Genomic DNA, 15298 nt, shown 5'->3' on the forward strand with positions numbered 1-15298 from the left:
TCATTTCCACATGGTTAGAGGTACAAAACACTGTAATGAACATTATGTGTTTAGCGATATAGTGTATCATAGGAACTTTTCAGTTTATGGGAAGATCAAGACGATGATTCTTTTGTTCATCCTTTGATCATTCTCTCAAAGTGGCTTCAAACAGTGTAATATGTCTGTGTGACAATCTGTCAGAGAATGACTTTATTAAATGTGTTTTCTCTTATTGTGTTAAATGGATTACATGAATTTTTTTGTTCTCATATCTTCATATACATCTTTAAGTCTCACTGTTTACAACTATGCCACACTGAATTATGGAAAAGAGACGAACACAAACCTGACAGTTTTTATTCAGTTTTATTTTTTCATCATCAAATTGCATTAGTGGCAAGCAGAACAAACACAGCACTTTACAGTTATTAGATGTAAATATACAGAGACAGTCCAGCAGTATTATTTAACATTTTTGCAAGTGCACAGTTCCAGACTGAGAGCATAATAACCACTGATCAATACACAGCGGAAGCGAGAGAATAATGAGATGAAAAGCATTAATAACAACAGTGTGAGAAAATGACTGGAAGCTACTTTTTCATCTCAAGGATCCCACTGCCAGGTCCTCGCCTCTTCGCACTGCAGATGTTGCAGAACTGCACCCCGTGAAGCTAAAACAAAATCAAGGAATACATCACCTGTAAGATTCTAGGGAAGAAACACAGAAGCATAAGGAGTGATGTGCACATGTCACTTACTGTTCCTGGAGATGGTAAACACTCTTTGTGAAACATGTGTCTGCAGTGAAACACCACCACATTGAAGGGTTTGGCCATGTCTGACAAACAAACAACGCCAAAAAAATTACTAAAGAACAAATTAAAGACGCTAAAAGCATTAATCTGGATGAAGTTTCATTAATGACCCACCTGAAGGTAATATGGTAGCATGGCATGACTCACAAATGTTCTCTTCTGAAAGAGAAAACCAGAAAAAATATGTGACATAAATCAGTGCCAATTATCCTCTGATCAAACTGTATGGAACTAAAGAAGCAGGACGCACCATCAACACGAACTCCTCTCATCTGGGTTCGATGCATTTTCTGAAGGAGGGAGAGGGAGTCGGCCACCAGGATCTTCTTGCATCCTTCTCTCAAAAGAATCTGCACAATAAAATGGATGAAGAAAAAAAGACATGAAAATAAAACACATTGCTCTCAAGCTGTGATATTAATGTGGAGTATGAAACCATTCCTCCACTGTGTCTGACCTGGAGGTTGTAGTCCTGCAGGATTTTCACCAGCGAATCTCTGAGGTTTGGGATCTCCATGCCCTCTTTGATGCGATGGATGAGCAGAATGGGATCGACGTGGGTGCCGATATTATTGAGGAGTCCGGTGATGAAGGCTGGAATCAGTCACGACAGGAAGATGTAATTAAAGACGAGTGTGAAGTTTGCTTTGCGGGAGAATCGGGAAGACGCGTGGCGCCGTACGTGGTTTGTCAATGGAGTATGAGATGAGATCCTCCCACAGCTCGGCGTCATCCTGCTCTTTGGCAAACTCAATGGCCTTGTCCACATCGCCCAGCTCCTCCATGATCATCTGTAGGGCTCTCCGGCAGTTCCCCATCCTGCCTGAGAGAAACACGCCGGATTGTTCTCCTCCGTCCGTTTTCATCGGTGAGCTCTTTACTTTAACACTTACTGAGCAGGAAGACTGTCTCTTCCACAAAGTTCCTCTGCTGGCAGATCTCCAGGGCCTGTGTGAGGAGTGAAGCAACTGAGTTTCCAGAACTCTGGACGCTTGAAAAAGCGTGACAGGACGAGACCGACCTTCTCCAGAGGGCAGTGCGTGCTATCTCTCAGGAACGGTAAGAGGTTTGGCCGGTCGTACTCGGCGTACAGGCCGATCTGTCTCTCGTGGTACTTCTGTCCTTTGTGGTGGTCCCGCTTGAACAGTTTATGGAGGTACTGCCGAGGAAATTCTCAGGTGAAGTGACATCGGACACTGGAATTTTTGGGCTGAAATATTACAATTGGCTTTTGTTTGTTTTCCTTACCACATGCAGCAGCTCAGGCCTGTCTGCGAGTTCCTCCACCACCCTGTCTGTCTATTGGCAGAGTGACGAAAACAGAATCTGTGACCAGCACTTAACAATCAAATCAGGAAGAATTAAAAAAACAAAACAAAAACAAAAAAAAACAAGGTGGACTTACTGATATCTTGTCTTCATTGTCAAGAAGCATGTCGACCGCTTTCTGATTTCAGAAATTCATGGATGTTATTACAATGAAATAAGTCCACAACAGGAGCACAAATGAAGACATCAGTCAGAGGAGACTTATTACCTCTTTGTCAAAGTCCATGAGGAGCACGATCTTGTCCTCGATGGAGGAGAAGAGGTTGTGTTTGTGGATCAGCTGGTAGACGTCTTTGTGTCTCAGTTTCAGGTAGATCTCCAGGGCTTTGTCGTACCGCTGGTCGTACGTGTATCTGAAATTTTATAAAAGGCTGTGATTCTGGTAACGCTGGATTTTTTTTTTTTTTTTACCAGTACGTCCATCAACCCAATAAGACACGGAGACACGCTGTAGATGTGCTGATGTTTTACAGGACTCCTCACTCACAGTTCGGCCAGTGTGGTGAGCAGGGTGCTGTTGGTGGGGTCTCTCTTCAGGTGGTCTGAGACGGCCTGAACTATGGCCAAGTTGTTGTACAGCTCTCCAGGCCACTGCCGGATCAGCATGGCGAAACCCTGCGCCAAGAAAAAGGAAAAGCTGACATTCATCCACTCATCAATGTGGGACTGTTAAAAGAAAGCACAGGGTTAAATACCTCATAGTCTGTTTTTAGAAACTCGTGCAGGATCATCTCATAGATGGCCGGCCGGAGACGCAGATCTCCTCTTGGTAAATACTGACTGATGGCCTGAAAAAATACATAAAACACTGAAAGAGGCTGTAGAAAATCTTTACGCCAATCACATTTTCAGCCACTGTTTGCATGTTGATGTGGTACAGACAGCCGGCCCACCTTCAGCTGCCCGATGGTTTTGAACCGGTACACTTCGTTCTCCCACAGTTCCATGTTTTTCCCCAGAACCTTCTGACACTTCCTGCAATAAAAAAACACATTTTAAATCAAACAGTTAAAAGAAGATACTTTTTATCTCACAGGCGTGCAGCTGATTAGTATTACTCATCTGACCCGTCCCCATAGTTTACACAATAAAAGACAACACAGAAACAAAAAGGTTTGCTTTTGACCATGAACACAGAGCAAATACAAAGTAAAATAAATGAAGCACATCAAGACACACACTCTGCTTGAAGCTGTGGAAAACGTCAGCAAAAAGACCTTCAGGTGAGATCTTCCTTCAGGCTGTGTTGGTAGAATAATCACAGCGTGAGCAGGAAGGCTTTCATTGGAAATCACTCAAATACAGTTTGCAAAATTATTCACATTTTTTACTTAACCAGAAGTACAGATGCTTGAAAAGATTTAAAAAAAAGACATTTATTGATTCTTTTTATCGCATTCTGAATGGGGTTGTGTGTGACGGTGTGTCACGTGCACATAAAAGCATGCGCACGCACACACACACACACACACACACACGTAATATTGTTTGTCAATGTCGATAAAGCAGCAAGGACATAGTTGAACTTGACAGAAAAGTAAATCAGTTTATAAATGATAAGGAATAAAATGCCTGGACGATATTAAACACAATGTAAGGAGGTGAAACTTCACATTTTTGTGTTAAAATGATGGAAGAAAAATGAAGTGAAAGGAGAAAAAAAAAATCAATACTAAAGCATCAATGCCTGTAATTCACTGCAACATCTGCTCATATCTCGTCATCTAATCGCATGTCTGCTCTTGGACGTGTGGTAATATTGTAAAATTATATGAATCGAGCCTAGTGTTTTATATTTATGATTTAAGTCAAAGATGAACTGCAGTAGACAGTAAAGTCTTTTCCCATTCATTCTCAATCCAGCTTCAGACATCTTTTTCCTCTCAGAACGCACCGCGCAGCGCTGTCGTAGTCGCCTTTCTCCACTAAGTGATTGATGTACGCCATCCCGATCTTCTGCACGTCGTGCCTCTTTATGTTTTTGAAGCTGATCTCTGCAGCCATCAGCGCTTCCTGTCACAGTAAAAAAAAAAAAAAAAACACACGGCGACATGAGGTTAAAAATCAGGCCGCTCCACGGCGGGCGGTAACCTTTAGCAACACTCATAAACCTCGGCAATGCAAACCTCATATTTCTTCTTTTCAAGCAGCCAATCAATATGGTCATCCTGGTCTCGCTCTTTGGCCACGACGATGTCTTTGGGACTGATGATGTAGAAGAGCGACTCTCCCTCTGAATGCTCTGTGAATGAAAAAACGCTCATGCCTCGGCGCGCTGCACATTAATGGCCGGCATTTGATAATCGACGCATAATGAAATCTGGGCGCCGTAAAAAAGGGCCGCATGACATTTCTCCACGGCCTCACCGAGCCGGTAGTCCCTGCACTCGTTGTCCTGGAAGTTGCGCACAGTCAGCGCGTCGGACGAGATCTCCTCGCAGCTCTCGGGCAGCGGCTGGATGATGTCGAGGCGAGGCCGCGCTCGAAACTCCTCGTCCTGCGGACAGGTGAGGAGTGAGGACTCATTTTGCCTCCATTCTCCTTATTGAAGGTGGATTTCCTGATGTCGGGGGTTACCATCTGCTCCGAGTTCTCCTTCACAAAGTACAGGGTGACGAGCTGATCGGCCAGCGGCGCCAGGCCGCTGATGAAAAACTCCGTGTCAAACGCAGACACTGGAAGAAGCGGAAACACACACACGTTACAAATGCTGTATTTCAGTTCTTCAGGCATTTGGAGTATCGCAAATGTAAAAATGGCTATTAATTTTTGGCACTGAACTTTCAAAATATATATGTGAGCTTGTAATTGTCTCTCTCTGAATTTCCTGCATCTTGACTAATATCAAAGTGATCATCTTAGCTGCTCATGAGAATGTTGAACAACGAACAGTAAAAAGGAACAAGTATGTTTAAAATGTTGCATCTTGAAATCTATGTGGCTAACCTGAAAAAAAATAAACCAACAGTTGGCTTTGAGACAAACTGCCGCTTTTAAATCTATCAACAGCAATCTGGCAGCTGAATACGAGGCTCCTGCTGTTAATGTTCTGGCCGGTGCTGCAGTCGGCTGGAATCCTGCACATTCGTCCTATTTTTAAACATCACTGTAACAAATTGATTCGATGGCCTTGCCACTTAAAATAAAAAACACTTCTTAGGATTGATTACATTTACTTAATCGAGCAAAATTAACAGGGTAATCTGCACTGTGCCGACTTTATGAAGTCTCATATTTGGATGGGTGGTGTGCTTTATACCTATTTCCACATAGCGGCTGGGCAGGTCTCTCATTTCAGTGGGATTTCGCTCTTTTACAACACAAATCTAAAGAAGGGGGAGAGAAAAAAAGTGAAAACTGCAACAGACAGTGCTTGTGATAACCGGCCACAGGAAGAGAAGACAACACACACCTTGATGGAGGTACCCCAGCCCACGATGAGGGTGGTGTTGTCCTTCCAGCACAGGCTGCAGGGGTACATGTCGGGTCTCAGGCTGACGTTATCCCTCAGAACATTTGTGATCCGCTGCTTTGTACTAATGTCATAAATTTTCACTCCCTACAGGAAAAATAATAAAAGACAGTGAACATTTTGCATTAGTATAAATGCAGGTCTGTGGCTCTCGCTCGAAACTCACCACGTTGTTGGCCCACGCGATCAGGTTGGCTCTCCACTGGATGTTTGTGATCGTGCCCTCGCCTTCATGCAGAAGCGAAGTCTTCCAGCGGTTCAGCCAGTTCTTTTCATACAGAAGCAGCTGAGAGGAAGAAAATCACAACATCTCAGGTAAGTGGCCATTTGGCAGTGCAGTGACGCAGCGCCGCCTACAGAGGGCAGTAGATGAACAGCACATGGACTGTCTGGCCAGTGAGTGAACCAAGCCTGGACATTTAAGTTAAACAGCAAACATTAATAAATCTGATGTACTTTAATAAAAACTTAATTTTGCAGTAGAGGATTTTAGTGAACAAAACATTTTGACTCAATCTAAGCAAAAAACGATCCCACACACTGATGGATGTAAAGAATGGTTGAAATTAGAAGAACGATTTGATCAAATCTCAGTACAGATGTACATAATTCATTGCAGGGATCATGTACAAAGTCAATTAAAATTAGCATTACACCAAAGTTTAATCTATGCTTTAAAGGTTTGCTTTACCTTTTTTCGTTCTTTCTTCCTTCTTTTTTTTTTTTTTTTTGATGTACAAAGTAATGTCTGGCATCAATTTTTAGCCACAATGCGACGTGGCATTGACAGCCTCAATGCTACTTCATCAATCGCGGTTTAATGTTCAGGCCTTGCTCTGTACAAGCTGTAGAGGACAAAGCCTGCCATTCACATTCCCCGCATTGTTACTGTCCTTACTATATAAACTGACACAAAAAGCCCCCAAAAAGTGCATAATATTACAGAGGAGGCCAACAGAAGGTTGTACAGGCTCTTTAATTCAGCAGTGGGGCTATGTTAATAAACAGTTTGCTCTACAAAGAGATGATATGACAAAAGAACTGGGGAGACAAAATTGAATTTCCTTTGACAGGATGTGGCTCCCGTCGAGGCTTATTGATTTTCATCACAGGCACCTTGTGGAGGCCTTCACAACTTGGAACTGAGAGGAATCAGCGCCAATTGAAAGAAAATGGCAAAGTAACACTAACAATGGAGTTTCACGGAAGAAGTTTTCCCTCAGCTCTGTTGTATAAATGTCAGTATACTTTATTTATAGACGGCCGGGCGATGACGCCACATCAGTACAGTTTATAGTTGTGTAGCGGGCGGGCTGTGATGGGTAGCTGGTTTTACTTGGGCGAAAACAAAGAGACAAATCTAACGCGGAACGTACTTTTCACCTTCTGCAATGACACAGCGAGCAGAGACATCTTCCAGGAAAGAGATCACTGTATACGCCCGGAAATCCTAAGACTATGTACCCTCTCGATAATGACATCTATTTGCTGTGCTTGTGAAGCATTGCCTTTCAAACACTGTTGAGCGAACAGCACTTTGTGAAAATGGGCAGCACTCCCGAGAGCACTCCAGCAAAGAGACAGAAAAGTAAGAGCCTTTCACGCCAGACAAAGGCCCGCGCATCGCCGCCGGCTGAGCCGAGGCCCGGCGCCGCCGCCGGACCCCGCTTCACCCGGACGTGATTAAGATCAATCACCGCGTGGGGGGGAGATCCGTAATTAATGACTTGCATGAATGAATTCAAACGTACCTTGTTGCCCCCGGTGACAAACTGTTTGTAGTTGGATCTGGTGAACTGAGGATGCAGAGCGACCACCTGCGGACGGAGGTCGGTCAGGAGAAGGAATCCGATTCAGCTTCATTTCTACCGAAACACTGTTGACCTGAGCGCCTTTAACTTTGAGGCGAAAATTTAACATTGAACTAAAACAAGGTGCATCGACACACTGAGGTACAACAGGTGCATGCTGAGGGAAACAAAGCCAGATTTTGGGACCGTGGTTAAACAGTCAACCTCTCAGCATTTAGTAATAAGAGCAGAAAACCCGTTAACCTCCACGGTACTCTGTGGTTCAGTCATGAGGCGAAATCCAGTGGGAAGTTATCAACTCACTGATGTCTAAACAAACAGTCCAACTCAAGCTTATCATTAAGAGGAAAATAATAATAAAAAAAGAGGCTGGACGCTTTCTCTAAAAAGTGCTTTGTTCACTGCTTTCCAGAAAAATACAAAAATTTAATATTACATGAATTACATTTGTCTGGCATGTGTCAAGCAAAGATTTTTCATTCATGTTGATATTACTAATTGTAGGAAAATCTCAGTATTTTCTTTGCACTGACTGATGGATCTATAAGCATTTGTGAGATGTATCTGATCAGAAATATTCAGCAATAAATTAAAGTTATTACTGTTTCTCTGTTCAACACATGAGTCATAGATGGCTCTGAGATTTGTGTTCTGCGTGGATCCTTATATCAGAAATAGAAAAAATAAAAACACAAAAACTCTACAATGCCAACACATTTGAAATAAATGTCATCAAACTCTCCAAAAGCCTGATAAATTCTTATTTCAGTCAGATGTGCAGAAAAAGAAAAACACCCTCGTCTTTTTTTGAGCACCGGTGTTGAGAAGAAGGCGGTGAAACACCTCCAGACTTTGCGGTGAAACTTACTTTTACGGGATAGTCGAAGTTCTCGTGGAAACCCTCTCTTGTATAGAGGCCGAACACTTGAACCTGGAACAGAGGCGAGGCGGCACAACAGCAAGCAAAGGTGAATAACTCTAAATTTCTCCTTTAATTGCTGCCTCTGCAACAATCTGAGGCCAGCGGGGGGAAGTTTGGCCAGAAAAGACTTTGATTGGCTCCACACTTCTCCGCTGGGTCACCAATTAGTGGACAGGTTGATTCTTCCAGCCCTGCAGGGTTTAGACCACAAGTCCTAATCTTGGACTTGGCTGCAGCCTCGGCTGGCTCCAGTCGACTCTAATGTACCATTAGAGTACATGACACCCACTTTTTTTTTTTTTTTTTTTTCCTCATCTCGGGCCCAAAAAAGAGAAATGTTTTGGAGGCGGGGGAATAAAATGGAGCCCCGATGCTATCTCTTCTCTTGAAGCGCACCAGTGATTAAGGATTAAGTTAGATTTCAGAGGATTAACAGCCAGCTGAATTGGTGAGGGCAAACAATTGCTGTAGCATTGATTTTAATTGTCTGCTCTACTTTTTTTTGTGTGACAAGATCTTGTTTTTTTTTTTTTTTTGCCACCAGAGTGTTAGAAGTAAGGGAGGGCGATATCAGAGAGCATATCTTGACTGCAAAAATCCATGAAGGATGGTGGTAATGATGAGGAGAGACAAGATAACAGCGAGGTGGAGAACATGGAGGGGATATCCATAGACGGCTGATGGCTGACTGACAGCTCGGCGGATCGGAGTGGAATCCTTTTCCCCACTCTTCAAAATTGTTACAAGCTTTTTATAAATTCTCATGAAAAATAAAAAAATAAAAAAAAAATGTGTGTACGCGCGCGCGCGGATAGATACGGTGACGATAAAGCTCGGGGTTAATGCTCCGACTGTGGAAGAGGGGCCTTCTCAAAATTCACTCCCAAACACCTTCAAGTTCCAAATCATTAGCATAAAGTTCAAGGCTGATAAGGTGAGTTTTATGTGAATCCGGGGCTGAATAATGAAAGATGGAAAGCAGTGATTGGTGCGATTCTCTGCTGCAGGCCCAAGGATCAGTAGCCAGCGGTGATGAGCGGCGAGATCTGACCTTCCCGTCCTCGGAGCAGATGCCCACGTGCTCTCCACTCTCATCCAGGCTGATCTGGTTGATCTTCACTGAACTCTGCGGAGAGACACAATATCATCACTTCTTTTTGGAGGGAATATCTTTGTGGAATGGAAAAAAAAAAAAAAAATGTTGCTGGCTGACATTTTACCCCAACTAAGTGAAATGCCAGGAAAAGCTAAAGGCAACAGGAAAAGAAAAAAAAAAGAAAGAGTGTGAGTGTGTAATAGATGCACGGCCCCATATGTGCCAGTGCATAGTGAGTGTATTAATACTGTGAATGTTTCCGGCTCCTTCGGTGCTGGTTGCTTTTAAATTTTGGGCTCTTAAGATAAAAGGATCAGCCAAATGGCATACATTACAGCAAATATGACTTCGCAAATGCACCTGAAACCCAGGCGGCGTCTCGCTGTGAAGGTAAAAGTGAAAAAACCTCCTGTGCTTATCATATATTTACCATTTATTTATAAAGCTTTCTCGAACATAAATATTAAGTTTCTTCTTTTCTAACCTCAGTCAAGACCTAAGCTGTGAGCAGGTTATGGTGGCTGCATATGTCTCCTGAGGGTCATCTTTACTAAATAAATATGTGATTTAATGTATCAGCATGACTTTACTCAGTTCAACACTCAACAGCCGGTAGGAATCCTGTTTGCTCTTTAAAATACTCACAATTTCAAACTTCTGAGTCACGTTTCCCTGGATGTCCAGCAGGAAGACCTTCCCAAAGTGAGTACCTAGAGCCAGAAACTGACAGCAGACACATGCAGTGGAAATTAGACCAGGGGACAATTAAAACCAAATGAAAGAGAGAGAGAGAGAGAGAAAAAAAGGAAGACAGGAAAAAAAATCTCATGTTTGCAAAGGCTGTGGGAGAGGATGAAAAAAATATTTCTGGAGCTGTAGTGACACAGGCAGAGTGGGGATTGGGTGGGCTTGGAGGCAAAACTGTGAAATTGCAGGGGGGTGGAAAAGCCCTATTTATTAAAGCAGACAGTGTGAAATGGCATTTTTTCCCCTCTCTTAAATTAAATGCTTAAGCATAATAAATGCACTGTACATCTGACTTCTTCCCATGCTCCCCGGTCGCCTCCCTGCCCAGCGCAGAGCCATTATTCCTACTGAGCAGCAGCCGGCTTCAACGTTTTGTGCTTCAGCAAGAAGCGCACACGTGTGTGTGTGTGTGTGTGTGTGGGTCCACTGGGACAAAAAAATTATAGAAACTGTGGGCTTTTGGCATTAGATTAAGTGTGTGTTCTTGCAGCCCGGCCCCTGCTCGGCCCCCCCCCCCCCCCCCCCCCCCCCCCCCCCCCCCCCCCTCCTAATCCCCCTCCCCTCTCGGCCGGCGTGTGGATGTGCGGCGAGCCCACCATGCTTCAGTGCAGTCTATAATGAAATGCTTATATTTACAGGCACAGCTGAGCATGTCAGACAGAGCCCCTGCAATCTCCCCAAATAAAATAACCAAAAAATAAATAAATAAAGGGTTCAACCTTGTGAGGCGGAGCGACTTTTAAAGGGATTTATCAGAATGGAATTGTTCAAATGAAATTCCGATTCAGACACTTAAAATATGAGGCAACATAAGGCAATATGTGCTGTCGGCAGGTTTTAAGGTTGTGGGAGTTCTTCGCCGTGGCGGATGAGAGAGAGGGGGGGGGGGGGGGGGGGCTGGTGTGACCGCACAGGTAGCTGTGTGGCGGGAGGTGCAGAAGCAAAAAGAAATCCCAGGAAGGAAAAAAAAAAAAAGAACAAAAAACAGTCAGATCAAATTTAGAATTTCAGCAAAGCAGCTTCTCGCTGCGGCTGTTCTGAAGGGTTAGAACACAAAAAGAAGGGGGCGAATCCTCAAAGCACAAATAAATAAATGAAAATCAATAGCGGTTTAATAAAACATCAGGTGGGGAGACATAACCGGGGATGACTTTTGCTCTGCTCAGGCGTGCATGTGTGCAGCCGGTGCCACCGCGATTAACCGTCTCGCCGAGAGTGGCCCCCCCTTTTAAAAACACCGGCGTCGGACAAACAAGACGAGAGGAGTGAGGAGTATGTAAGAAGTGGGAATAAAAGAGGAGAGGACAATGTGCCTCGTGTCTTTTCGTGCACCTCCCTGAGAGGAAAAAGCAGGGGGAAGGTGAGAAGAGAATGGCCTGCCTGCTCGGATTGAACAGGAAAGACGAAAACCGGCTCTGAAGATGACAACGTGAAAACCTGTAGGCGGGCGACGCGGAATCTCCGCTTCAGATGGGCGGGCCTGAGAACGGGCGGCGCGCCGTGACCTCTACCTTGTCGTGGACGGTCATGCAGCTGGCTGCGTCGTTCTGCAGGATCTCCGTCACCCCGTTGGAGAGGCGCTCGTACTTCAGCTTGGGCTCCTCCTCGCTGTCCTCCTCCTGGTGGAGGAAACCAGTCTCTCACTACAGGTACTCATTACCGGAGGGTCACCTCACGAGCGTCGCGGCTCGACATGCTTTCAGAAAGCGAAATGGCCCACGGAGGGCACCGGAATACGCAAAAACGTTGTCTTCAGACGCGAGTTTTTACACCTCAGGAGTGAGCGGGATGTTCTGAAACCACAACTTGAACTTTAAGAAGACGCTCCCGACTCTTCTGTCGACTTTCTGACCGATGTTTTTACAGACAGGTTCCAGAAAGAGACCAGGATGACAGTTATCATGATACATCAGAACATGTTCAAAAGCCAAATATAGTTTTGTACTGCATCTTAAAGGTCCAAATAAATGTCCCGATGTTTAGAAGAAACTATTGAAAGTTGGCATTAAAATAAAAAAGAGATTATCAAGCATAAAGCATTCAAGTATAATATAAAAATGCCACATAACTGTCTTCCTGAAGGAAAAAGGAGCATTAGAGGTTTTCCTTCATAGCATTCAGCAGCACTGGTATGATTTCCAGTCACCGGTAACTAATGTGTAACTAATCTATTTTGGAAGCCTTGTGTGTATATAAGAAGATATATGCACAAGGACAAATTTCCATTACCTGGCATGAAATTCTGGATAAAACAATTTCCATCCTTTCCTGAGACCCTTTATCCCCAGTGAAAAACACAAATTTAGTCTTTTCATAAAACAAACTTAAAGCTTTTCTATGTCGCACCTTCCAGCATGAGTCAACGTCTGCGGCCAGTCACAGCCTGAATATTACTCCTAATTCAGTTTATAACCAATGCTGCACAGTCTGTGGCTGCCCGGAGGGTGCATCAACTCAAAACATTGTCTGCCATTATGTGCTACTGGGTTGGAGGTGGGGGACAATAGCGTGGAAAAAATGTTATTTTCAAAAACAATCCTTTCCCACTCAACAACGCCATATCTAGGCTATTTCCTGTGTATTCTGGTTGTGAGATTTCTGATGCGAGGGCATTTGTCACGGGTTTCAAAGGCGTATCAAACAACAAAGGCAAACTTCATCCCCAAAGAAAAACTACCCATTTTAAAACTTTTGCCATCTCTTGTAAGTTGCTCTCTGTTTTGTCCACGGCTGAGCTGGCCTTTATGTTAGAACCGTTTTAGTCATTTTCTTTGGCTGTTGTCAGTTAAAAACCCGGGAGGGATAAATATATACTGAAGATGACAGTTACAGATGTTTAAGGTGGAAAAAAGAGGGGAAATCTCCTTCATATTGAAAAATAAAATAATAATGAATCATTTTTATCTGTTCATGAAAAATTAATAAATGACAAGGGCTGGGTGACATGGTTCAAAATGATCATAGGATGTAAAGTTGATATGGTTTCCTATCCATAAAGGTTTACCACACACTGCAACGCAGGCACTTTCATTAACCACCAGCTGCACAAAATAAGTGAATTCTGCAGATAAATGAGAAACTGGAGGGTGTCAAAGTAGTGCAATGACAGCAGGATACTGCACAAACATGCACAAACCCCAACCCTAACCCTAACCCTTTAGTGCAAATAAAGAGAATACATGTGTGGAAATGTAATATATTCAAAATAAGTACAACCAGCATCAGATTCCATTCCCAATTTGTAACATTTAAGATACAGGAGAAGAATCAATGTAAACACAGCAAAATAAATAAGCTGAAATAACAAATTTAAAAACAAATTACACTCTATATTTTCCTTATTTTCTCCAAAAATGAATGTCATTAATTCACATCTGGCATCAAACATCTTACGTCTCAACAACACAACAAATAATAGTCAGTATATTTGGTAAATGCCAGGTTTTCAAACCGTAGCACTTTACAGTTACAGATGACAACTTCCCTGCTGACTGGGGATCAAAACAGCATCAAGACTGAGCGAAAACCAGGCTTATTACTGCATTATGTCATTAGAAAATCACAGTAGTCTTGGCAAAATTACAAAGATGGTACGGAGCATGCCTCTGACTTTCAAGAGACACACTTCTGACAAATTGTTACCCTGCTCATTTCTTCTGCGAAGCAGCAGAGTGTACAGCAAACAGGCCCCGGCTGCCTTCATCCAGCGAGCGGCTGCTGTCAGACAGGTAACAGCAGCAAGAGCACAGCAGGCACTAAACCAGCTCCTGTATATCACACTATTCTAAGAAAATAATCAGCTGTTTGCAGCCACTTGGAAGACACACACAATCCCACAGCCCGTTGTGTTGTTTTCCTGCGAGTGTTTGTGTCCTACAGTACTCAACCCATGGCAACACAGAGAGAAAACAAGATGTAGGTGCTCTTTTGATTCACAAGCCTGGAATTTTTTCTTCTTCACTTCAACTCACGCTTCCTGTTTTCTTGAGCGAGGTGCAGGAGTCTGATCCAGCCTATCCTGGATATTTCATTCTATTTTCTGCTCTCTATAAAGTCTAATTCTCCTTCCTGCCAGGCTGATGTGTAATGTGATATTTTATTTAGCCCATGTGCGATTGTCAGACGCGCAGGTGTACTGTAACATGTCAGAGTTGACTCATAATATTGATGGATCAAGAAAGCTATCTGTAATTCATGAGTGTTTGACACCTCTCAACACCTGACAAAGAACCTGCGGGGATCAAGCTGTGTCGATACAGCCAGGCTGTGTGATACAAGACTTTCAGTAGGCACACAGATTTATATAACTTCAAAAAAAAATCACCCAGGCTGGACAGTGGCAGCAGCATGTTGCCCATGCTTGTGCAGATTTCTCCACATTGTCATCCTGAACTTCTGCCTTTCAGCAGGAAAAAGAGTCAACAGAGTTCCTTCTTACCTCGGACTCATCTGTGAATTCTTCACTGGGTTTTCTCGCCTGAATGAGAAACGTGGAGCCGTTTTAAGATTAATGTTTTGTGCATCAGAGCATCTCCAACAGCAAGAAAACAATTCATGGCTGAATTTGAATACATGACTAAACATTTATTGAGAGATCAAACAACGCCCACTCTGTGAATGTAGCGATGCAAAATACCGACTTCTCGATAACAGAACCATTAAATAGAATGTTACAACAATTATTTTGCACAATAATGATCGAACTTAAAGATGCTCTGCAGAAAACAGCTGGAGTCTGTTAGCATTAGCACGACTAGCTTACCTGTTCCTCCACTTCCGCCATTGTGATGCTAGCGATCGATATTTCCAAAGAAAACACGTGAGCACTATCAGTCCATGTTTAATGAATATACGTTAAACCTGCGCTCACGGGCTGCTGCGGCTCAAAAGGAACCACTTTAAGGCTGGATAAGGTGAATGTTTGTTGTCGAAGCCTGCTCCCTGTCATGAGTTAAATCACATGACTACGCCGGCTTCGCGGTGCATTGTGGGAGTTGAAGTCGCATGTGGTAATTACGCTCGTGAGCAAGAACTCCTCAGGTAAATGCGATATTTTTTCACATTTTTGTCTTTATATTAGAGCCTATCTGAGTCTGTAATGATTTTTACCGTGTCTTACTT

The 15298-nt window shown here is 43.4% G+C and overlaps 2 protein-coding genes across 3 annotated transcripts in view; one reads left to right on the top strand and one right to left on the bottom strand.

The window, feature by feature from the left end:
• Window positions 1–338: 338 nt before the first annotated feature.
• vps41 (VPS41 subunit of HOPS complex) lies at window positions 339–14960 on the bottom strand. The gene is made up of 28 exons (XM_030099146.1): window positions 14940–14960; window positions 14616–14654; window positions 11689–11796; window positions 10076–10153; window positions 9386–9460; window positions 8281–8343; window positions 7353–7418; window positions 5768–5887; window positions 5542–5688; window positions 5389–5455; window positions 4707–4804; window positions 4497–4626; window positions 4256–4371; window positions 4024–4142; window positions 3023–3104; window positions 2825–2917; window positions 2617–2744; window positions 2338–2482; window positions 2206–2247; window positions 2049–2099; window positions 1822–1959; window positions 1694–1748; window positions 1483–1623; window positions 1258–1394; window positions 1051–1150; window positions 915–959; window positions 744–823; window positions 339–656 (listed from the first exon to the last, which is right to left on the bottom strand). Exons 1-28 carry the CDS (start codon window positions 14958–14960, stop codon window positions 576–578), a joined length of 2565 nt encoding a protein of 854 aa, XP_029955006.1. The 3' UTR covers window positions 339–575.
• The window catches only part of pou6f2 (POU class 6 homeobox 2), a 75175-nt gene continuing 71575 nt past the window's right edge, over window positions 11699–15298 (top strand). The window contains exon 1 of one of the 2 annotated variants that reach the window (XM_030099147.1): window positions 11699–11826. The gene's annotated coding sequence lies outside the window, so the exon portion shown is untranslated. The remainder of the gene's footprint in view (window positions 11827–15298) is intronic. The other variant, XM_030099148.1, reaches the window with a different exon arrangement.

The sequence above is a fragment of the Salarias fasciatus genome, chromosome 9, assembly GCF_902148845.1.
Source record: "Salarias fasciatus chromosome 9, fSalaFa1.1, whole genome shotgun sequence".
NCBI lineage: Eukaryota > Metazoa > Chordata > Actinopteri > Blenniiformes > Blenniidae > Salarias > Salarias fasciatus.